Here is a 26275-nt window from a genome sequence, read left to right as displayed (position 1 = left end):
AAGACTAGAAATTCTAGTAGAAATAGCTCATCATAATTTTACTATCAGCAATAAAATTTTGAGAATTCTTCTAAAACAATCTCTTCTTTGGGACAGTGGTTCTCATATTTGTTTGGATGGCAATGAATAAGCAATTGAGGGTACTCTCTATGGAACCCCCAAAATGATCATGTTGTACTTAATGGTATCATAAGAACTAGAAAAAGCTTGACTAGATATCTATCTATATATATGTATGTGTAACTCTATAATTGCAATTGCAACGTGTGTGTGTGTGTGTGTGTGTGTGTGTGTGTGTGTGTGTGTGTATTCCAATACAAAAATCACAACCACAAACCATTATCTATGAAAAACCTAAACAAGTTCAGGGCAATTTTTCCATTAACACTGATTTGGTATTTGTTAATAATAACCATAGCTAATGCTCCAAATATTTAACATGTGGCGGGCAATAGGCCAAACTGATTTATATGTATATCTTACTTATAACTTACGCATCTCAAAATATTTACTATGTGCTGGGCAACAGGCCAAACTGATTTATATATACGTATTATTTATAACTTATGCATCTTACTTACAACCACAAAAGACAGCCATTATAAGTTTCGTCTGACAGTGAAACAACTGAGATTTCTAACACGTTAGATGTACTTTAACCTAAGTTCCAAGTACTAGTTAAATGGTTGAGTGAGGACTCCATCCCAAGCTTGATTCAAATTTGTTCTTCTAATCACAACACTATCCTTCTAGTTACAAAATAAAATCTAAACAAATTTAATTATTTTATATAATCATATTTAAAATTTTAAACTAATCAGAAAAGACCAACATTAATCAAATTGTTAAAATTGTTTTTGGAGAAAGTGTCTTGCTCTGTCACCCAGGCTGGAGTGCAGTGGCACGATCATGGCTCACTGCAGCCTCCATCTCCCCAGGTCAATCAATCCTCCTGCCTCAGTCTCCCAAGTAGGTGGAATTACAGGCATGCACCACCATGCCTGGCTAATTTTGTATAGAGGACAGAGTCTCACTATTTTGCGTACGCTGGCCTTGAACTCCTGGGCTCAAGCAATCCTTTCACCTCAGCCTCCCAAAGTGCTGGGATTACAGACATGAGCCACCATGCCTGGCCAACATTAATCAATCTTAAGAGTGGAACAGCAGTGTAAATTGAAGAATCACTTAAAAGTTGCTATGAGAAGCCTTCTATTAATTATGTATTCTGGAAATGACTCCTAAGTTCCAAATGTAAGGTGCTTTTGTTAAGCACATAGGTAAAGAAATTCAGTTGTGTCAGCTGGATTTCAAATAAAGGGCTTCTCACTAGGGTATAAACCAACTGTAAAACCAATTAACCCAGCTAAATACTCAAAAGACAGAGATTTTTAGAGAATAAAAGTTTTAGGGGGTAATAAACTAAATCCACTCTGCCTTGTTTTTAGCAACTTTGGAATTTACTTAATTTGAAGGAGGTACATGGACTAGTGTTGTTACAAAAGAAAAAGACAAATGACTTTTACTCTTTAGTATAACTGGTATTTGCTAAAGAAAATATTACTAATATATAATAAATATATTAGTAAGTAGGGAGTCCTCTGTCAGTATTACTCTAAGTATCAATAGTTTTTAATTTTGTATTATTAAAATTGGCATATTTATAGCCATAGTCAGAAAGCCAGAAAACAATATAAAAATAATTCTCATCAATGAGAACTGTGAAAAGATTATTCAGCAGCATAGCTCAAATGTGTCTAGCTCAATTCAACTTAAAAATCTTATTATTCTGGAGTGAATTTTTACTAAAAGACAGATGTCTTTAGTCTGCCTTAGATAGCTACTAAAGACAAGAAAATCTGTTAAATAATCATTAAATTTTAAAATAATCTTAAATGAAGTCTTAAAATATATGTACCTTATAATATCCATTGCCTGGTAAAGTATTTCAGATTGATCAACTCCAAGAACCTTCTTTGCCCCAGCTTTAGCAGCAAACATAGAGAGAATTCCAGTTCCACACCCAACATCCAAAACTACCTGAGGTAATTAAAAAAAAAAAAAAATATGTTATCAAAAAGGTCTCTATATTAAATTCTATTCACATATTATGATGTTTCTGGCTAGGAAAAGATCACAATAAAAATTTTAAGCTGGCCAGGCGCGGTGGCTCACACCTGTAATCCCAGCACTTTGGGAGGCTGAAGCGGGCAGATCACCTGAGGTTGGGAGTTTGAGACCAGCCTGACCAACATGGAGAAACCCTGTCTCTACTAAAAATACAAAATTAGCTGGGTGTGGTGGTGCATGCCTGTAATCCCAGCTACTCAGGAGGCTGAGGCAGGAGAATCTCTTAAACCTGGGAGGTGGAGGTTGCAGTGAGCCAAGATCACGCCATTGCACTCCAGCCTGGGCAACAAGAGAGAAACTCCATCTCAAAAAAAAAAAAAAAATTTAAACTTTACTAAGCAATAAGGTAATTTCTATTTGGGAAAACTGAAGATATCATTACTATGAGTTGTTTTAAATTAATAACAGTATAGTTGGCCATAGTCTGTTGTAATTAGACCCAACAATGCTAAATTTAAGAGATTTTATATAAAAAATTATTTCCATAGATTTAAGAGAGAATTGTTTTTAATTTCCCTATTGTATGTATATTCTATTTTAGGTTCAGTAATTCTACATTTTAACAGAAATAAATTTCTTCAAGTTTGAGTGGCAGGAATTAACTTAAGCAGGATGGCTTGACCCAATACCATTTTAAAAGGGTTATAAAGCAATCAAGGATACAGAATATCACTACAACCTTCCCACCTCCAAAATTAAATATTCAGCCCATTTTAACAATAAAGTGCAATAAAAACAAGTTAGCTGTCAAAATTCAGTTTAGGTTGAGAGTTTAGGTTGCAAAAATGATAATTCTTGGTGAAAGAAAAGTATTTATTAGAACTAAAAGTTTAAGATGCCATTGGGAGTGAGTAGGGAGCAATTATTTAAATCAAGAATTTAATATGGTTTTCCCTGGAATGGTATAGTGAAACCTGCTTAGTTCATAGGAAAAACAAAAACAAGTCACCAAGGAAACACATTTAGCAAAATCCTTGTAGGTACACTACTCTGTGAAATTACTGAAAACTAGTGCTTTAAATCTTTCACTATCAATGGCCTAAAAATCATACATACTTGTCCCCAAATAGGAAGTCATTGCAGTGCCCTCATACCGTAAGTATTCACTAAGCATTACTAAGTACCAGGAATTGATTTCAGTGATGGGGTACAGCAACAAACAAGAACAAATCCCTGTCTCAATGGCACATACAATCTTGTGAGAGAGACAATGAATAAACAAAGAATATAAAATAAGGTCAGGTAGTAAGAAAAATCAAGCAGAATAGAGGTTAGAGCAGGGGAGAGGAGATACACTCTTTCTTTTACCATTCTAGATAGGTCTGAGAATACCTCTCTGATACATGTGAGCAGAGAACTGAATAAAGGAGGGTGTCATGCAAAGATCTAGGAGAAGAGCATTTCAGTCAGGAGGATATTAAATGCAAGGCACAACATTCCAGGCAAAGCCAAGATGGCCAGTGTGGCTGAACTGGGTTCAGAAAGAGGTCACTTGGAGGTGAAGTCAGGGGTCAGATCACAGAATGCCTTGGATTTTACTCTGAGTAATGAGAAACTATCCTAAGAAAAATAAAACTAGAATTAAGAATCGATGATACTGTACACCAATTTTTTTTCCTCACTAGGCAATAGAATATGGTTTAACCATCAGGTACATTTCCTATGCTTTAAAAAAAATTTTATGCATATTACAATTCAATACATGTTTTTCCTTCTTTTACACAAATGACAGCATATTATACCCACTGTGCTACCTATTGCTTTTTTTTTAACTTAACAATATAATTTTGAGATCTCTCCATATCAATTTATAGAGCTCCTTTCTTTTATATAGCTGTACAGGATTCCATACTATAGCTGTATCACAATCCAATTCTCTACTGATGAACATTTTAGGTGTTCCTGAAATCTTACTAGGGCAATAAATGCTGTAAATAACATCATATCAAAGCCCATTCCCATGAATTAGTAAATCTAAAGAATATATTCCTAGAAGTGAAAACACTGTGTCAAAGAGTACATATCTGTAATTCTGCTAGACATAACCAAATTGATCTCATAGGGCAATTCTGCTAATAAAGACTCCAGTAAGCAATGTATTAGTACCAATTTCCTCACAGGTGAGACTAGCCTATGGGACATATAATCAAACTTTTGGATGTCTACCCATCTGGCAATCACAAAATAATGATATGTTGATCTAGTTTTAATATGCATTTCTCTTAGGAGATTTAGCATCATTCCACGTATCATAGAGCCATCTATAATTTTATGTGAATTACTGATTTACATCTTCTCTCCATTTTTCCACTCAGTTGCTAGTCCTTTTCTTATTAATCTGTCTTAGCAGATAAGAGTTCTTTGTAAATTAAGATTAGCCCTCTATAATATGACATGCCATGTTTTCTCACAGCATGTATTTTTGTCTTTTGATTCTACTTAGTGATTTTTGCTACACAGGAATTCTTTACCTACAACTAAACTTATTAATCTTTTCTGTAATGTCTTCTGGACTTTGATCATAATTATATAGGCCTTCCCCAGTCTATCCCATTTCACTGCATTTCATCTTTACACATTTCCTTCTAGTACATTCATGGTTTCATTAACACAGTTTGTTTTTAAACCATGGTATACACGACGAGGCATGGTCCAACGTTTTGTTCAAATGGCTGGCCACTTGTCCCAATATCAATTACTAAACAAAGTTTCCCCCACTGATTTGATATGTGACCTTTAACATTCATTTAAGTATTTGTGTATATTTGCATTAAGAAGTGGATTTTAAATCTGTTCTGTTAATCTATATATTCATGTGCCAGGAATTATTTTAGTTACGGAAGCTTTATAAAATGATTTAATATCTAGTAAGTCTGGTTCACACTCACTGCAAATATTTTTCCACAATGTTTCTGGAAAACTTTTTATATTTATTTTTCCATATAAACAAGAGAATTGGTTTGTCTAGGTTTAAAAGTCTTAGCATTTTTATGAGAACTGAGCTAAAATTTAGGGAAAACAATTTTGAGTTTTCCTATTTCAGAACCTGGTATGACTTTCAATTTGTTTAAATTGCCTATTAGGTACTTTAGTTGTTGTTTTAAAAAAAATCTTTTTTTATGTAAGTCCTGCATGTTTCTAGTCGTTTACTCCTGTGCATTGTATCTTCTGTATTACTATCGTTAAGTGGAGTTTTCCTTCTATTATATCTTTATTTTTGAGATAGAGTCTCCGTCTGTTGCCCAGTGGCACAATCTCAGTTCAATGCAACCTCCACCTCGCAGGTTTAAGTGATTCTCCTGCCTCAGCCTCCCGAGTAGCTGGGATTATAGGCACCCATTACCATGCCTGGCTAATTTTTGTATTTTTAGTAGAGATGGGTTTCACCATGTTGGCCAGGCTGGTCTCAAACTCCTGACCTCAAGTGGTCTGCCCACCTTGGCCTCCCAAAGTGCTGGGATTACAGGCAGGAGTCACCATGCCCGGCTCTTTCCATTATGTATTGAAAATATAATTCATTAGTATTGACTCCAGAAGAGAGATAATCTAAACATCCTGATATCCACTGAAGAAATAAAGTTGTTGAAAGGCTACTACTTTGTGCTTCCTATCCTATGCCCAGATGGTTTCAGTGGGAATTTGACTGTTCTTGAACACATGGCCTGTCTGGGTGAGTCAGTACCTTTTAACATAATTACTTTTATAAACATTAAGAATTTTACTTTAACATGCAATCTATATACATCACTGCAAACAAAAAGAATTTTTTAAAAGTTCCAAATAAAATGTAGCAACAAAAATAGCAAGAAAACAGTATACTACATAGTATATATGTATCTAGTACAGTTATAGTACCTCAACTTGAAATATTGTATGGCAGAAAATGAAAAAATAGAAAAATATATACAATGGAACAGTATATAATAATTTTCCAGAAACTCTCATTAAAATAAAACATTTACAAAACTAAAAAATGAAAAATAAAAGACCAGTGTGGAATTTAGAAGTTTGCTGAAAGTGCTTTGGTGATACTGTCTGGGAAGATCAACACTCCCTTGCTGTGTACCAAAGACAAGCTGGCAGCACAACTGGTGACACCATACATGGTATATACCCTTCATGACCTAGGGAGTCTAGTGCTAACAAATTACCTTATAATTGTGCTCTCATATGTATAAAAAATATTTTTAATATTTTATATGAAGCATTGTTTCTAATATAAAAAATGAAACAACTTACGGACATTCTTACATTGGATATAGGAACCATAAAAAGAATATTAATGAAAAGATGCTCAAAATCACTAATCATTAGAAAAATGCAAATCAATATAAATATCACCTCACGCCAACTAGGATAGCTATTATCAAAAAACTAGAAAACAACAAGTATTGCTAAGGATATGGAAAAATTGGAACCCTTGTGCACTGCTGGTGGGAATACAAAATGGTACACCCACTGTGAAAAACAGCACAGTGATTCCTCAAGGATTTAAAAATGGAATTACCATATGACTCAGCAATTTCATTTCTGGGTATTCTTTTGTATACCCAAAAGAATTAAACGCAGGGCCTCTAAGAGATATCTGTATACCTATGTTAATAGCAGTAATATTCACAACAGCTTTAATATAGAAGTAACCCAAATATCCATAGACAGATGAATGAATGGATAAGCAAAATGTCGTACATACATACAATGGATTATTGAGCTTTAAAAATGAAAAAAATTCTGACATTCTCTATAACAAGGTCAAATCTTGAGGACATTATGCTAAGTGCAATAAGCCGGTTACAAAAGGAAATACAGTCAGCCCTTTGTATCCCTGGGTTCCCCATCCAGGGAGTCAACCAACTGCTAATCAAAAACATTTGGGAAAAAAAATTGCATCTGTACTGAACATGAAGTCTTCTTTCTCTTGTCACGGTTCCCTAAACAATACAGTATAACAACTATTTATATAGCACTTACATTGTATTAGGTATTATAAGTAATCTGGAGATGATTTAAAGTACACAGGAAGATGTGCGCGGTTTATATACAAACACTACACCATTTTATATCCAGTAAATGAGCATTTGTGGATGCTGGTATCCACAGAGGGTCCTGGAACCAATCCCTCACAGATACTGAAGGGAAGACTGTACTGTAAGATTCCACTTATATGATGTAGATGAGCAGTCAAAATCATAAAGACAGAAAGTAGACCAGTGATTGCCAGGGGCTGGGAGGAAGGGAGAACGGGGAATTACCATTTAATGAGAATAGTTCCAGTTTTACAAGATGAAGAGTTCTGGAGATGGAGGTGGTGATGGCTGCATGACATTATAAATGTATTTAATACCACTTACCTATACACTTAAGGATAGCTAAGATGGCAAATTTTATATCATGTTTATTTACCATAAGAAAAAACATGGGGATAAAAAGATAATAAGGAATTTCTCCAAGAAAAGTTGCTGAGTGAAGAAAGTATAGAAGGATATGTTTAGTATACTCCAATAAGAGTTATGTGTTTTTTTGTAAGACCATCCATATTTACATTCAGATATAATGTATATACAAATGCATATATGTGTATGTGTATGAAATCCTTATTTAATCCTCATTTTACAAATGAAGAATGTGAGCTTCAGAGAGGCAAAGAAATAGGTCCAGGGTCACATAGCTGGTAAACTGTAGAGCCTGCATTCAAACACAGGTTAACCTTCTTCTAAAGCCTATATTTTTAATTGTATATTAGTTATTTATTACATCTAGCTTAGAATTAGGTGATCAGGCAGATAAGCTAAACTTTGATAGAATCAAAGAGGTGGAAATAGAATGAACATTATTTTATAAAATGGCGAGGAAATTTGATTCATTTTTTTTCTTAAAAAACTGAATGAATTGTAACTGTAGATAATAATCACAAGCATAAAGAAGGCCCTTAACTGGGAATTTCTTCAATAAACTACAAACAGAAATTAATTATGAGTGGGTGAGAACACGATTCAATACCACCCAAAGTTAAATTAATCTGAGAAACCATATGGCCTCCACAGGAGCTTTGTGAATTGAAATAATATTAAGAAAAGAAGGAAGAAAAGGAGGCTGGGAAGGGATGGAGAGAGAAGGGAAGGAAAAAAGGAAGGAAAACGTTTTTAATATATTTAATATCTTGATGATTAATCTTATGATTAGTAATACTTGAGCTTTTTCAGTATTTACTTACCTATTATAAGACATGTCCATTCAGAAGCATACTGAAGGAACATTCTAACTTACTTTCTTAACAAGCTCCTCTGGTATTCCTATCACCAAGTATTAATAGAAGATGGCTAAAAGAAAGACAATGATAATGCTCTCGCCATAAAAAAACCCACAGAATTTTAGAACCAGAAGGAATTTTTACAATCACCTTACAGGTTAGGCCCAAAGAGATTCACCACTTGCCCAAAAGTATATAACTGGTTCCAGACTAGCCAGGATTAGTGATTCTCATGTTTCATCTCTATATAATATATTAAGGAAAAAATAAAATAAAAATCTGGGCATAATCTAACTAGAAATATAAAGCAACATCATTAACAGTAACATAATTTGCTTCACTGGAAAAGAGTGGTTTTTAGACAAACATTAAATAAACTTTCCAGCACTTGTTTTGCAAATATAAAAACTATGAAGGGCCGGGCGTGGTGGCTCACGTCTGTAATCCCAGCACTTTGGAAGGCCGAGGTGGGTGGATCACAAGGTCAAGAAATCAAGACCATCCTCACCAACATGGTGAAACCCCGTCTCTATTAAAAATACAAAAATCAGCTGGGCTTGGTGGCGCATGCCTGTAGTCCTAGCTACTCCTGAGGCTGATGCAGGAGAATCGCTTGAACCCAGGAGGCGGAGGTTGCAGTGAGCCGAGATCGCGCCACTGCACTCCAGCATGGCGACAAAGTGAGACTCCGTCTCAAAAAAAAAAAAAAAAAAACTATGAAAAGTCTCCACTATAGTAACATATAGAATGCATACAAAAAAACCTAAATATAAAAAACTGATAACTATAATTTTTAAATGAAATCATTTATTTGTCTCTGGTGGGAATCAGCACAAACAATTATAAACTTTTCACGAGGTGCAATGCTTTGGCCAAAAAGATCAGAGCACCATATAAATTACAGTATATCTGTCCAGTTCAGCCAACTCACAAGTGAAACACTGCTCTTAAAAAAGAGGTATGGAAAATGAAAAGCCAATCCAGATTATATGCCAAACAATACGAAAATCAGGAAAAAGGATTTTTAAACCACAAAGGTTGTTACTGCTGCCATATCATGTAAAGCCCACGAAATAACCTTAGAGAGATGAAAGCTGAATTATAACAACCTGATATATATTATCAATATACATGTTCTCAAAGTAAAAAAAGTGGGAAAAAATTCCCAAGGAAAGGTATATAAATGGCAGAGATCATAATATTCCTGATTAAATTAGGGGACTAATTTCCCATCAGGAAGAACAAACAGAAAACCTGAACTTTTAAGTAACCGTTGCAATGTATAAAGGGAGGAAAAGCGAGAGGGAAAAAGAGAATAAAGAAAAAAAAAGTATAAGGAAAAAAAGCCAAAAAACACAAATTTCAAACACACAGGCACATGCACACACCGAGTATAAGATCATTTTTTGAGTAACTTGAGCCAATATTAAAGCTAATTGTAAAATACAAAGTATCTCTAAATGGGGTAAATAAAGTATTAAAAGAAAGCATATAAACTAAATACTATATTACGATAGTGAACCCTACTTATTATTGTTCTTAAACTCATTTTCAATTACTTAACACAAACTAGAGTAATAATTAAAAGTATGCTATGACATGGTGCTTATCTGATACATTTAAAATTCATAGGAATAACTAAATAAAAAATACGGTTTAAGCAAAATTATCTGAATAAGCAAAATTTAACTAAGCTATGTCATTATAACGAAGCTATGCCATTGTAATAACTTTCAATTTTAAAAAAGAGCATATTGAATGACAGCAGCAATCAGCATTTGTTATCAGTACTCTGCACCACAGAGGAGCATCATAAATGTCTTCCATGAAATACAGACAGAAGATGTTAAATCAATTGCTATCACAATGATGAGCCAAGAGAGGATTTCTACTGCCCAAGAACAAGATGAAATGTATAATTCTGTAACCTATGCTACTTACCTTGTCTTTGAAGATATGTGGATTTTGGTATATGAAATCTCGGTAGCTTTCTGTTCGTATTTTGTCCTAGGGTGGAGAGAGGAAAACGCTGTGTTTATAGGACAGTCTAAACAAATAAATTTTTTAAGGGAGATATTTGCCATATATCTAGTTTCCATAGCAGTTTTTATACCTGGAATACCAAGCTTATTTTTTTTCCTAAGAAAACAATAAAGAATAGAAATAGCAACAACACACAAAGAAAATATTTTATGAAGACTGAAAAATAAGACCCAAGTTCTTAAAAATGTGTACATTTTCCTCTTGACGTGCATTATCACCATAAGACTTAGAGTGATAATTAAAGCTAATAAAAGATGAACATGTTTTGCTCCTTTCAATAGGTCCTGGAAACTACAGCCTGATTCTCTGTACTAGAGATATATTAAAATAAGGGAGAAGCCAAGTGCAGCAGCTCATGCCTGTAATACTCACTTGAAGCTAGGAGTTTGAGACCAGGCTGGGCAACAAAGTGAGACCCTGTCTCCAAAAAAAAAAATAGAAATAAAAATAACAGGCTGGGTTCAGTGGCTCACACCTGTAATCCCAGCACTTTGGGAGGCCGAGGCGGGAAGATCACTTGAGGTCAGGAGTTCAAGACCAGCCTGACCAACATGGAGTAACCCTGTCTCTACTAAAAATACAAAATTAGCCAGGTGTGATAGCACATGCCCGTAATCCTAGCTACTGGGGAGGCTGAGGCAGGAGAATTGCTTGAACCTGGGAGGCAGAGGTTGCAGTGAGCTGAGATTGCGCCATTGCACTCCAGCCTGGGCCACAAGAGCGAAAATTCCATCTCAAAAAACAAAACAAAAACAAAAATAGAAAGGAGATAAAAATAAATAAATATAAACGTTGCAGCTACATACAAAAAATTACACTAAACTGGATATGTTTTTCTAAGAAAGTCATTGATCAGCACTTATCTGATTTACATTCCTGTTTTGTCTGTAAAAAGTTCTGTAGTAGGAAATGATGTTTAAAAGCCTGTAAGCCTAAAAGTAAATCATTTGAGCCCTGCAGCCCACATTATAAGGCTGCTACGCTCTGGAGTCTCACATAACCTGTGACCAAGGCAAACATGTAACTCTAACATTTATGCTGGTTCATGAACAGAGTTGATTCCCTAGGTTGAAACACATACTGACTGCAAATTAAGCAGTTAGGGGCTCTGCTGTCAAGTAACTAAAATACGACTGTGATAAAAACAAATATCACAGAATGGGAATTCTAGTTTTAAGTTTCACATTAGGGTGAAAAGAACATATTACACCAATTGCTACAATATCAAAATTTTATACAAATCATACCCCCAATACATTTTTATGCCAATTGAGATTTTTTTTAAAGCATAAAAGGAGATCTTAAAGGGCAAGGTGTTTTACTTAAGTACTAGACCTAAAAAGGGAATTGTCCATAATTAATTCCATGTTTTTGGATTATTTCTCACTGCTTTACAAAAAAAATTTCAATTAGCCTTATTAAATCTTCTCCTGAAGTTATTTTAAGAATTACTAAGATAAATAAATGTATATATATTAACTAATTATCTAATTTTAAAACTTTTTTTCAAAACATACCATTTCATACACTTTTACAAATTTTATACTCTTCTGATACTATAACCAGTGGTTTTTGCAGAAACGACAAAGCTTACACAGGGTGAACATCAGTCAGGAATGCAGTCACTCAGAAAGCTCCCACTAATCATGCGGCCTGACCACTACTTCCACTTAATCAATAGAATTCCAACTGCTATCCTAACGCCATGCACTGCTGCTCAACTAAACTACAATCTTTCATTCTGGCTCTTACAATATATTCATCTGTTTTTGTTTGTATGCCCATGCAGGTGTAATGAAATCCAAAGTATACAAAACATAGTGTCTTGTATATAGCAGAGCTTCAATTTAGTCACTTAATTTTTGAAAAAAAAACAATCCAATAAATATGAAAATGCAAGTAAATAGAACAGTAGCCTTTATAACCATTTCTAAAAATTTATTCTAACAAAGGCTAACATGTCAATACAAAACAACAATAAACAGAAATTTTAAAAATTTTTTTATATCAACCTTGAAACTAAGAAAAATAAAATAACAAAATTACTGCTCCAATACTTAGGAGCAAGATATTATTTTAAGACTAGTAAAGTATCAAGAAATTATTCCTACAAATATAAAAAAAAGAATGAAGGTAAAGAAAAAAGTTATATACTATAAATTTTACATATACAAGCAACAGTATGTTTTTAATTTACAAGATCATAAAGGTGGACCAAGTGCATGAGACAGGTGCAGATACAATAGAGAGAACGCAGCAAGGAAAAATTACTGAAATTTCACTTTACTAAATGGTACTATGATCTGTGATAAATGTACAACAGAATGAATAATGTTTCTCTTAAAACAAAGAAGACCAATGCATTTCGGATTTATAGTGTTAGCCAACGATGACTCTTCTTCAAAAAGATAAAGTGGCAAGGAATTTTGAAAGTTCATGTAGTCTATCCCTCTATCAACTATATCTCTGGAATTCAAAAAAGGTATCCTCATCTTATCTAAAAAAATAAGATCACAAGCCACTTTTATTTAAAATTATAATTAAAACATGTACCAAATATAGTGTCATGAAGACATGAAGCCAAGCAACAAAAAATCCAAATTATACTCTATAAAAACAAGGCCAATTCCAAGCATAAAAATGTCCTATAAATATGATTTCTCAATTTTAAATGATTTATAAAAATTAGGTAAGATTCTAGTGGTAATATATCTTGAACAGTTTATGTGTGCTAAGAATCATTCTAAGAAACAAGAAATAAAGCTGTGATATAAGGCATGCTTCACATTCATCCACAGCACGTAACTTGGCAAAATGCAAATGGATAAACAGTTCTTTTTGAATCAACTATCCATATGTCCTACAGACATTTAATCAAATCATTTCCAAGGGGAGGAAATTACACTGCACAAGAACTAAAGGAAGCTAAGGCACACAGAATGATATTTAAGTGATTCTCTCAAGGGAAAAGGTGGCACTGGAAACTTCAAGTTGGAACTTCTTAAATCTGTATGTATATAGAAAGGAGTTATGCGTACCAGACCAGGTGTGAAATGTTATGGTTACTGACATATAGATACAAGTGTCCAGGATAAAGATTTGTAAATGGTAAGTACTCAAACTGAATTTCCCTGATGATTGTACTCACAACACTCAACACTCTACTGAAAGTTTCGGTGACCTTTAATCTGTCTGAAAAGCCCAACACAATTTCCATACCAAAGGAATGAAAGGTTTATGGTATTTAAGCTGATGGGGTGATTTAAAATGACAAACATGGCCCTAGATAAACTTCTTTAAAGAAAATATTCTAAACATAAAAAAATTAATTTTAATAAAGAAAATGAAGCAAGTCAATTTCTTTTCAACAAATTCACTGAGACTTAAAATAATGTATTACTTATAATAAGATATCTATTATTTATAATGCTATGCCATTACCCACGTGACAACAAAAAGCACAACCATGACTTGTAATTAGTAATGACATGACAATGTTTTAAAAGACCCCACGTTTAAGTACAATGATCAACTACCAAACTTCTATTCTGTGATCCAGCAAAACTGAATCAACAAAATATACACATGTTATCAAATATCCCTGGTTAGCTTAAATGCCTGTGCTTCAGGGAAACCATAAAATAAAACAATCTCTGGAAGAAGGATTTAGAAAGGAATATTTCGTTTGTTGGTTTTAAGAATAGGTAATAGTGGCATCTAAAACTCAGAGATAAACATCTAAAACTTTCAATTTTTACGTTCCAATATTTATTTTACTCTATGTAGATATTCTCAATTTCACTGAACTAAAAATTACATCTTCCTATTTTACAATCTATAATACTTAATAAAATGTATAATTATCAAGTATAGCTAGAAATCAACTTCTATTTTATATGGATATTACCGTTATAAAAATTAAAACCAGCCAGATTTAAATACAGTCACATGTTGCTTAATGCTAGGGATACTTCTGAGAAATGTGTTGTTGGGTGAACATCATAGAGAATACTTCACGAATGGAGATGGTATATAGCCTACTAAACACCTAGGCTCTGTAAGATAGCCTATTACTCCTAGGCTACAAACCTGCACAGCATGTCACTGAATACTGTAGGCAACTGTAACACATATTTGTGTATCTAAGCATATCTAAACATAGAAAAGGTACAGTAAAAATATGGCATTATAGTCTTGTGGAAGCACCATCACATCAGTCTGACTGACCGAAACACTAGTATGCAGTGCACGACTGTACCTAATTTGACTAATTCAGGAATACTCCTATATGTCAATGATTTCAAATGTAAAAAAGTTACACCAGAGTAATTGTGAGATTTGTAATTAAACTTTATATCAAAGAATTATTATTGGCCCAAACAAAAGTCAGTATAGCTATTTAAAACACTGAAATTAATCATTTCCTTTACAAATTAAAAGGTAATATATAATTTAATCCATCTAATTGTTCCTATTTAATAGCTGCCCTTGAGAAGACTACAATTGTTGTTTTTCCAATATTTTAAGGAAAAAGCGATTTCATAAAAAGATTAATAATGATTTTAAATGGAATGTACAAATGACTGATGCCTCTGTAATCTTTTTTCCTTTTTTTTTTAAAATAGAGACAGGGTCTCACTATATTGCCCGGGCTCAAGCAATCCTCCTGCCTCGGGCTCCCAAAGTGCTGGTATTACAGGCATGTGCCACCGTGCCCAGTCTTGTAATATTTTCAACCCAAGATGAGCTACCAAGCACCAAAGAGGTGTTTAAAAAGCAGTTCTCCCCACCCAAAAAAAAGAGGTCTCCTATAGTGTACACATATATTAAGAAAGAACCTGTTCTATTTTTCCTTTAGTATGCATTTGGCGCATTTGTGTTCTTTTCTAACCTTTAGCATTTCTTCATGTATCCCATAATGCCCGTATGAGCTGAAATAAACACCATCCTCATCCTCCTGGAGGTCCGCAATGACACTAGTAGATGACGAGCAGGTTCTGACATCTGCGTGCATCACAAAATCCTGAGCAAATTGTCTGTAATCAATTTGAAATATACCCTTGAGACAGGTTTATTGGACCATGAATAAAGGAAAGGCTAGAGGTTGAGGAAGAGGAAAGAGGAGGGAGTACAGTGTGATGAGCCTTCTAAATCACATTCTATCTTGAACAACTGAAAGCTCCCCCTGCTGGATCTGAAGAAATGGCAATATTCAAAAACAATTATATGCACTCCTACAAACCACAAAAGCAATGCCAACCGCAAATGATAGCTCCTTATGTCTTTCAACTCAACAAATAAGCATATTACTTTTATTATCCTCTATTATTTCTATTGTTTTAAAATCCTTTTTTTAGCAACTGAATCAATGTCGTTTATTTCAGCTCTATTAATATTATTTAAAACCATATTATTTCTTGGGAGTGTTATGTAAGCAGAAAGTAGACCCAAATAGATAATTATTTACATACACCAGCACCACACACTCCAGCTCTAAAACTCAGATCATGACATATTAGGAACCCATAAGGTATATAAAAGGGAGAAGTTCAAAGGGGCAAAAGGTAGAGTTGGTGTTGGTTACTTGGTTACCTAGCATAAAAATTCTGAAACAGGGAAGAGGAACTACAATTGGCTCTACTATCTTTCCTGCTGGACATTCAATCTGGCAAACCATCAGATGGGTACTCAGGCAACAGCAAACAGCTTACAAATCCAACAGGAAGGCCAGTGAGGTATACTTGTCAGAAATGCAGAATCTCAGGCCCTATTCTCAATCTTCTGAATCAGAATTTATATTTTAACACGATCCCAGTTGATTCCTATGCACATTAAACTTTGAAAAGTACTACACCAGTAGAATGCTAATTTATTCACTGGAAAAAAACTGTCACCATATATCTGGTTTTCTGGGTTCATACTACACCATAATTACATTTTGATTCCCCCCCCACCGACCCCACCCCAACAAAGTCTTGCTCTGTTGCCCAGGCTGGAGTACAGTGGTGCGATCTCAGCTCACTGCAACCTCCCCTTCCCGGATTCAAGTAATTCTCCTGCCTCAGCCTCCCATGTAGCTGGGATTACGGGCGTGCACCACCACACCCTGGCTAATTTTTGTATTTTTAGTAGATACAGGGTTTCACCATGTTGGCCAGGCTGGTCTCAAACTCCTGACCTCATGATCCACCTGCCTCGGCCTCCCAAAGTGCTGAGATTACAGGTGTGAGCCACCGCACCCGGCCTACATTTTGATTCTTTAAAAATAAAAACTTCAACCCTGTATTTTCCCCAAACCTCAAAAAGATTAATCCTTCCACTTTAAAAAACTAGGATAGAAAAAGTAAAATGGAGAAATCAACTACAAACAGGAAAATTGAAAGGAAGGCAATAAAGAACAAAACCATTCATGAGGACATTTGTCAGAACATATCAGAATAGGTAAAACTGTAAGATTTTATATTAATTAACTATATCCATAATGTACAAAAATGCTACATATCTTTAACAGTATGAAGATAAAATATCTACATTGTACTTTCCAGTATATGAAATGTTCTACTACATTCTACTTTGCCATTAGGTTGTATTATTTTAGAGATCTAAACAATTAATTTTGCAAGATTGATAAATTACTTCATTTTTTGCAGATCCTCACGTGCTCTAGCCAATGCGGCTTCAGCAGACAGTGCCCTGGCTTCCATATGTTTCAATTTTTCAACAACAGATGTATTTTCACTGAGTCCATTGGGGTATGAGAAGGGTACTGACACCGGTTCATAAAGATCTTCTACATCTAAAGAAATAAATGGACATTATTATCAGGCCATCTTATAACAATAAAACAAGTATAAATATGCCCTAAGTTTCTACTATGTGGCCAATTGAGAAAGATTAGTGAAAGTACTTTTAATTGAATATTAATCATCTTGGCTTTGCACAGTGGCTCTCGCCTGTAATCCTAGCACTTTGGAAGGCCAAGGCAGGCAGATCACTTGAGACCAACAGTTCAGGACCAGCCTGGCCAATTTGGTGAAACCTTCTCTCTACTAAAAAAAAAAATATAAAAAGTTAGCCAGGCCTGGTGGTGCAGGCCTTTAGTCCCAGCTACCTGGGAGGCTGAGGCAGAAGAATTGCTTGAACCTCGGAAGCAGAGGTTGCAGTGAGCTGAGATCACACCACTGTACTCTAACCTGGGCAATATAGTGAGACTTGGTCTTAAAAATAAATATTTATCATCTACACTATTTGAATTCAAAGAGCATGCTGTTAGTCTAAGTTTTTCATTAGTTGGCTAAACTGAACATATATTTAAATATTAATTATTAATTATACTCAACCAAATCCAGGAAGAAAAAAGTAGAAAGAAAAAAACCTAATATTTATTGATCAGCAGCTATCTTTCGAGTACATCATTACATCTTGTTTTATTCTCAAAACACAGTTAAGATGTATTTATCCCTATTTTAGGCATGGAAAAAATAAATTTCAGAGAAATTAAGTGACTATCCCAAAGTTATATATCTGTTTATGGAGGAACTAAGATTTAAACCCAAATCTGCCTTCCCAGCCCACGTTCTTGCCATTACACAAAGCCACCTCCTAGCCCGTGTCCTTATTGTAGCAGGTATTAAATTCAGATATTGCTTAAGGGAAATCCTGCCATATATGACAATATGAATGAACACGGACGACATTATGTGAAGCAAAATAAGCCATACACAAACAGACAAATACTGTGTGATCTCACTTTTGTGTGGAATTAAAAAAAAACTCACAGAAGCAGAGAGTGGAATGGTGGTGGAAATGAGGAGATGTTGGTCAAAGGGTACACACTTTCAGCTATAAGATGAGTAAGTTTTGGACATCTGTCTATGGTAAAGTGACTATAGTTAAAAATGCTGCACTGTATACTTGAAATTTGCAGACAGTAGATCTTAACTGTTCTCACCACAAAAATAAAAAATGGAATGTGAGGTGATGATGTTAATCAGCTTGGTTATGGTAATCATTTCACAATGTATATGCATATCAAATCATCACATTGTATACCTGAAATGTACACAATTTGCACTTGTCAATTATACCTGAATACAACTAACTGGTGGAAAAAAAAAACCATTCCTAAGGACAGTATGTAAAGAATTCTACACATTCAATAATTTTTCATCCTGGGCAAGGTGGAGTGAAATCTATACACTAAAGTCTATTGCTGATATTATTAAATATTCTAATTCCTAGTATTATTTTTAAATTATTGATTTAATTTTAATTTCATTATATTTAATTTTAATTTCACTTCTCTGCAAAGAGAAGTTAATATATGTAGTTAGTGAATTTCACAAAATCAATGTCCATTTACTGGTCTAACTTTCGGATCAACTTAAGGCAGTAAGTAGCGCAAATATTACATTCTCCCCTCAGGATAGCACTGGAAGAAACGTGACTTCGTAAAAATTCCTATTCATTTTTTAGTTGTGAAGACACGTCCTTGGAGTTAGGACAAAATAGCTAAGCCTAACGAATACATAATACTATAAGAGACTACAGCCTAAGTTGAATTCTTGTTATAAAAGCAGTGCAGGGTGTCACTAACTTCTCATCACTGGCAGAATATTGAGTCACTGAGGTTTAAAAACTGCATCATTCACTATCTAATTCACCAAAAATTAATGAGCACAACAAAATATTTCCAAACTATATAAGGCTGGTATACTATACTTTCTACTTCCTACTACAAACCTCATTTTGTATTTTGATTTCAAAATGCTTCAAACTGGCCAGTTTCTGTTTTGCTTTCTGCTGCAATAAAAATTAGTCATAATAAAAACTTTTTAATGTTAAGAATATGCAGATAATTATATATTAAAGATTAAACTTAGAGACTTGAAAAAGACAGAGGATTCAGTAAATATTAAGATTCCTAACTACAATTTGCTAGAACAGTCTAATTCAAAGGCCTAAACCATATTCAGAAAGATGAACTTCCACATCTACCTTTTGTCTCAGGATGTTCAAATCACCTGGATACTTTCAGGCAGAGAAGAATTACTGCAAAAGCTGACCAATTTTTCAGTAAAATATAACAATTATAAATGTGTATAAACCTCACATAAGAGCTCCAAAATACATGAAGCAATTAAAGGCAAAACCAGACAATCTTTTGATCACAGAGTTTTTGGTTTTCTTAGACAGAGTCTTGCTCTGTCACCTGTATCCCAGGTTCAGGTGATTCTCCTCCCTCAACCTCCCGGGTAGCTGGGACTACAGGCGCCCACTACCACGCCCGGCTAATTTTTTGTATTTTTAGTAGAGATGGGGTTTCACTGTGTTAGCCAGGATGGTCTCAATCTCCTGACCTCGTGATCTGTCTGTAGCCTCCCAAAGTGCTGGGATTACAGGTGTGAGCCACCACACCTGGCCAACTATTAGTTTTTAAGCAAGTTTTTAACTTTTCTATTGAAAAAAGAAAAGTTTTTAACTTTTCTATTGAAACCAACTACCTGATGAGGCATTTAGAGAATTTTTAAAAGCATGTCTTTTCCTAAAACACTTTACCTCCATTTTGCCATAACAAATGGCCTTATGTTAATTAAAGTAGATACACTTAAGCTCATCTTACCAAATTGAAGTAAAAGGTCATCTTCTAATACTGGCTTCAAATACTCTTCTTTCTCCCAAGGCACTGGGTTGTATATGGAATTCATGTACTCAACTGTAGGATTCTGGATATAAAATTAATCTCATGTTTTTTTCATTACATAGAATCACAAAATCTCCTTAGAAAAAACTACAGAAATTAAACAAAAAGGAAATCATGTTTGCATTACACAAAATCAGTATGTCTCTAAAAAGTCTACATGCCTGTCATTTCATTAACTTGCTGGATGATTGCTTAATCAGTAGTTTCAATGCAGAGCTTTTTTTTACTGTTTGGATTTGGGGAAAGCGTTGTCATGTCATTAAACATTCATTTAAACAGGACAAAAAAAAACAAAGTATCTGAAAAAAACAGAATAAAAAAGAGCAACCAAAATACTTAAAATCACATTAGAAATTATTTCTGATTTTACAGATCCTGTCCATCAGTATTTCCCTTTATTTGACACTGAATTACTTTTTCACATACACCGATTCATCTCTTAGATGCAGTGAAAACAATATTTGTTAGTTATGGTAGACATTTACATGGTGCTTTCTGCTGTGCTAGCTCCTAATGTCCGTGATTCCCCAATATGATGAGTACCAAATTTAATGCAGTTCCTCATATTCCTTTAAATAATCAGTATACTGACAGTCACTGTAGCATTTCTTTAATTTCTAAACAAAATTATAAATTAAGCTGTCAACTTACCTTAAGTCTAATAAAATTTATTAGCTTAATGTATCCATAAAATTCAAGTCCTAAAGGGGGAAAAAGATAATTCACCTATGTTAACATACTGAGTTTTAACTGACCTGTTCTATAAAGCCTTCTCTGATTAAACAATAATTCTGACCTCTAAATTACTACTTATATTTTGAATTTTATTAAGAATTAGAAGTAGTAATACAATGATACTTCTGAATATCTTGAGAAGCAGCCATAGATGACAAATTAAAGCTTTTGTAGTATTTCTAAAAAGATGGGAAATTGGTTTTTAAAATTCTACTCCTCCTTTGTCAGAACGATACAAATCTGGAAAATTAGGTCCGACATTTTACCAAGTATTTGGCAATTGATAGCAGAGCTGAAAGTTTTAAATCCCTAATTTTTACGGTGTATATCAAATTATAATTTTGCCAGGATATGGTGTATACTAGCTTTTACATGAAGTTAAATGATGCAAACCCAATGAGGCTTGTTATCTGGTTCTCATATCTTTCCAGAAATGAAGCAGCATTTAAAACAAAGGAAAGCAGTAGTATATCCAACCAACCAATTATTTGTCATAAAACTGTTTTGAGAAAGCTTTAATAGTATACAAACTCCCTATATTGGTAAGTAAAAAAAAAACAAAACAAAATTCTATCTTAAGTATGATTCTAATACTTTAGAAATGCAACATTAAAAACATTAAGGCTGGGCACAGTGGCTCATGCCTGTAATCCCAGCACTTTGGGAGGCCAAGGCAGGCGGATCACCTGAGGTCGGGAGTTCCAGACCAGCCTGACCAACATGGAGAAACCCTGTCTCTACTAAAAATATAAAATTAGCCAGTGTGGTGGCACATGCCTATAATCCCTGCTACTCGGGAGGCTGGGGCAGGAGAATCACTTGAACCCAGGAGGCGGAGGTTGCGGTGAGCCAAGATCATGCCATTGCACTCCAGCCTGGGCAACAAGAGCTAGACTCCGTCTCAAAAACAAAAACAAAAAAAACATTAAAAAATGAGGCTGTCATTTATGCCTTACAAAAGTACTTGCAGTTGAATTTATGATTTATAAACAGGTGATACCACGTATTTATCCGACACTGAAACATCTGTTAGTATTTGCTATTCTTCAATAATGTCCTTTCTTAGTAGTCAACAAATACAGGGACCAAAAAACCTATTCTGTATTTTTTTTTTTTGAGACGGCGTCTCAGTCTGTCGCCCAGGCTGGAGTGCAGTGGCATGATTTCAGCTCACTGCAACCTCCACCTCCTGGGTTCAAGTAATTCTCCTGCCTCAGCCTCCCAAGTAGCTGGGACTACAGGCACATGCCACCATGCCCGACTAATTTTTTGTATTTTTAGTAGAGTCGGGTTTTCACTGGGTTAGCCAGGACGGTCTCAATCTCCTGACCTTGTGATCCACCCGCCTTGGCCTCTCAAAGTGCTGGAATCACAGGCTTGAGCCACAGCACCTGGCCTATTTAGTTAATTTTATTGTAGTATAGCTCTTCTATATCCATTTAAAGAAGTGGAAGGCCTTAATTGTAAGGCAAGTGTGTTTAAATAAAAGTTTCAATAGAAACATCACCTGAGTATTTTGCGTATTAACCTTATCTTCATCACTCTTTTTCCAGTCTCTACCAAACTCTGTATAAAACTCAGTCTCGTAGGCTGTGAAGTTCATGTCATGCTTTGAGCTGATTGTCTTTTTTCAAATGACCTGCCTCCTTTTTCAAGTCCTACATCTACACTTGCTCTCCCTAAATCTAATATGTAATCACATAAAACATAAAAACGTAATCACATGCCAAGTCTGTTTTTGTTTTTAGTTGAAAAGCTAATATAAGCTTAAATATAGTGAATCTTGTCTAGAAGAGTGACTTATTCATTTTTTCTCAAGGACCACTCGTCAAAAAAACTCCATTTCCACAAGATGTTGCTGTATGATTCGCCATATTAAACTCGTACAGAAAGGGTCTGAAAAACTATAAAATCTGAACTTATATTTCACACCTTTTTTTTTTTTTTTTTTTTTTGAGAAGACTCTCACTCTGTCACCCAGGCTGGAGTGCAGTGATGCCATCTCAGCTCACTGCTACCTCCGCCTCCCAGGTTTAAGCAATTCACCTGCCTCAGTCTTCTGAGTAGCTGCTATTACAGGTGTGCGTCACCACACCCAGATAACTTTTGTATCTCAGTAGAGGTGGGGTTTCAGCATGTTGGCCAGGCTGGTCTTGAACTCCCGACCTAAAGTGATCCACCCACCTCAGCCTCCCAAAGTGCTGGGATTACAGGCGTGAGCTGCCACGCCTGGCCAAATTTCACAACTTAAATTGCCTTTATTCTAAAAAATACTCACCATGTTTATGAACCATGCTGTCAATATTAAATTGATGCTCAGACTTACAGTGTGAAAATGTTTCTTCAGCAGATGTGAATAACCTGAAAAATCAAGCAATAGCTTCATGGAATAGTCCCCCAAGAAGTCTAAATACTGATTTCATGTTACATACACACTTTTTTCTTCTTTTACTCTGCTGGTTTCTAGTTTTACTTCCAATTAAGAAAAAACAAACACACTTGTATCTGAAAGGAAGGGAACCCAGCACTTTTAAAGGGAATTAGTACTTCTGCGTCCCATTTTACACCTAAAACCAATTATCCTTTAAATGTCAAAGTGAATTTGTCAAATAATATCACTGATTTTATTAAAAGGTTTTTAAGAGAGTTCCTTTTGATAGAGTCTGTTTCTCTCAAGTCATACAATTTCTCTACTTGAGATTCTTTTCTCCTCTAAGTGTCAACTCTGCTTTCAGAGGCTTTGAACTGGCACAGCTCAAACTGCTTTTAGAAATAAAGCATAAAATGTAATTTTACAGCTGGCATACTCCCCAAGTGCCTTATTTCAAAAGTGATCTTGTAGTGTTCCCAACGTACTTGCATCACAGACACTGTGAGGATCAATCCTCTTTATTATGTGACATGCAAATCTGAAGGCCACTTAAAGACAGGAATACACAGCAGAGAAGCTGCATACCTTATCTATATTCCTAACACATGTGGAGCATTAGTTTTCAACAAATGTTTACCGAGATAGGTTATTTGGACTATTTATGGAGGCTATCACAGCCACTGCACCACTGGTGCTCAATAAATATTTTATGACAACTAGAATATATACAGGCATTCTATCTACCCAATGGGGCTACAGATGAGAACACTAACGCACCACCACTCAGCACCATGCCCAGATACAGGGAACACTGGAAAATGTATTAAAATAACACCGGCCAATGCCAACCAGGCCTCTTTCATGCCTACTGGCCTAGGACAGGAGCCAAAGCTTCCCAAGACTAATAGACAGAATTTTAAGTGGCAAGAATGTGAGTTTGGAAATAAGCACACCACAGCTTTGTGACCTTGAGCAAATTATTGATACAACAGTATTTTCCCTAAGTGAAAAGTCCTACTTAAGTAAGGTGAACTTCCTTCTTAGACTATGTAAACCGCTCAAATAAAGAAATGTTTCACCTGAGAAGCTCTGTACTGGTCAAAGAATTAGCATGGTAAAGCTGGAAGGCTCCGTAGGGATTATCTAGTTCAGGGTGGCTGCCAAATTTGTTACTCATTAGTAACTCGTTAGTAACTTCTCTGTTACTTCTGATCTTGTCCTCATAAAAAAAGAATATTCTTAGACCCCATCCCTGGTTTGGAAGGATTCCGGTGCAGAGTTCAGTATCATTTTGTTTTCAGCGTCTCAAGTGACAAAATTTGGGAACCACAGATTCAATGCACTACTAATCAAAAGCTTGTAGTACAACCGGCCTTCCAGTTCACGGTTCCCCCTCTCTACTACTGAGGGTCCTCCTTCTCCACAAGCCCTCACCCCAGACCAGTGGTTCCAGAATTCAAAGACAGGCCACTCTGGCTTGCCTCCTGCCCGAAGGCGTGCCTGGGCACACAGACCCCACGCGCCCGGGCACCCTAGAGCAGAGGCCAGGCGCTGAGGCGGACGAACCTGTTACAGAACAGGCAGGGGGTCTGCTGCTTGTCGTGGGGGAGATCTGCATCGTCCTCATCCTCCCAGGCGGCCTCGTCCCCGCTGTCCGACAGTTCTGGCAGGTCCTCCTCATCCTCCACAGCGCCCCGGCCGCCTAACACACGCACAACAATCAGATCGGCCTCCGACACCGGTGCGGCCCGGGGGCTCGAGGAGCAGGTGAGGATGGGCTCTCCCCGCCCCGTTCGCCCGCGGCCCTCACTCAGCACCTCCTTCATGATCCCTGCGAGCCCCCCACCCTGCCCGGGCCCGTGTCCCGGAGGGTCTTCCACCGGCCCCACAGCGGCGCGGCCTGGGGCCGGGCGAGCCGGGTGCTGAGGGGCCAGAGTACCCACCGGTAGCGCCTGACGCTAACGAGCACATGGCTGTGGTGCCCCGAGAGCCCGGCGTGTCTGGGGGCGGGAACCGGATTGGGCAACGAGCGCGCGCAGCGGCCGCCGACTCCGGGAACGAGCGCGAGCACAAGCGCGAGCCCGCGGCGGGACCGGGTTCCGGGAACTTCGCAGACCGCAGGGATCGCCGAAGCGCGCTAGCTGACTCGCAAGCGCTTCCGGCCTCGAGGCGCCGTGCTGGTCACGTGAGGGGGGGGGCGGGGCGAGAGCGGGGGCTCCGCCTCCTCCCGCCTCAGGGTTGACGCAGTGCGCGCTGAGGAGGCGCGCTGATGACGGTTAATGTTGCAGCCCGGGAAGTGAGTTTTGTCTCCTCCTTGGGTTGCGGCAGGCGTTAGCGGGAGGTCCCGGTCCGCCTCTCTGAGCCCCGAGGCGTAGTGACGTCGCAGCTGTTTTGCTGTTGGCATCCTGTCCTCTGTGCGCCCCTTTTTCCTGGGCTGAACGGTTAGCGGAGAGGCGATCGGTCCATGACGCCCTCTGGTGGCAGAGGAGGCCAAACGCTGGAGGCTCGGCTGGTTTCTGGGCTTCCAGGTCCTGGAGGGGGTGCAGCTGGCGAGAGGGAACGAACTGCATGGGCCAGGGTGGGTCTACTGCGGGGACGGATAGGCGTCAGACCCCCCAAAACGGATTTTAATATTTGGTTAAGTGAGAACGCGAACTCTAGAGGCAGCCTACTGGATTTGAATCCTACGCATGTCACTTTGTAACTATGATCTTGGGCAAGTTACTGGACCTCTCTCTGCCTCAGTTTCATCAAATACAAAACAAGGATAATAACTGCACTTGGGCTGGGCACGGTGGCTCACGTCTATAGTACCAGCACTTTGGGAGGCTGAGGCGGGCGGATCACCTGAGGTCAGGAGTTTGAGACCAGCCTGGCCAACATGGTGAAACCCTGTCCCTACTAAAAATACAAAAATTAACCAGGTGTGGTGGCACGTGCCTGCAATCCCAGCTACTTGGGAGGCTGAGGCAGGAGAATTGCTTGAGCCCGGGAGGTGGAGCTTGTAGTGAGCTGAGATTGTGCCACTGCACTCCAGCCTGGGCAA

The 26275-nt window shown here is 36.8% G+C and overlaps 1 protein-coding gene across 2 annotated transcripts in view; it reads right to left on the bottom strand.

The window, feature by feature from the left end:
• The window catches only part of PRMT3 (protein arginine methyltransferase 3), a 124466-nt gene extending 99056 nt beyond the window's left edge, over nt 1-25410 (bottom strand). The window contains exons 1-9 of one of the 2 annotated variants that reach the window (XM_003254315.3): nt 25173-25410; nt 24796-24931; nt 23137-23219; nt 20775-20824; nt 20043-20145; nt 17057-17216; nt 15312-15456; nt 10319-10384; nt 1916-2037 (exon numbers count right to left, since the gene is read on the bottom strand). In XM_003254315.3, coding sequence (XP_003254363.1) covers nt 1916-2037; nt 10319-10384; nt 15312-15456; nt 17057-17216; nt 20043-20145; nt 20775-20824; nt 23137-23219; nt 24796-24931; nt 25173-25200 — 893 coding nt within the window. In that variant the 5' untranslated portion in view covers nt 25201-25410. The remainder of the gene's footprint in view (nt 1-1915; nt 2038-10318; nt 10385-15311; nt 15457-17056; nt 17217-20042; nt 20146-20774; nt 20825-23136; nt 23220-24795; nt 24932-25172) is intronic. The other variant, XM_030828848.1, reaches the window with a different exon arrangement.
• Between the last annotated feature and the right edge of the window lie 865 nt (nt 25411-26275).

Source organism: Nomascus leucogenys, chromosome 15, assembly GCF_006542625.1.
Source record: "Nomascus leucogenys isolate Asia chromosome 15, Asia_NLE_v1, whole genome shotgun sequence".
Lineage (NCBI taxonomy): Eukaryota > Metazoa > Chordata > Mammalia > Primates > Hylobatidae > Nomascus > Nomascus leucogenys.
The sequence above is the reverse complement of the archived record's forward strand: the minus strand, read 5'-3'. Positions and strand labels throughout refer to the sequence as shown.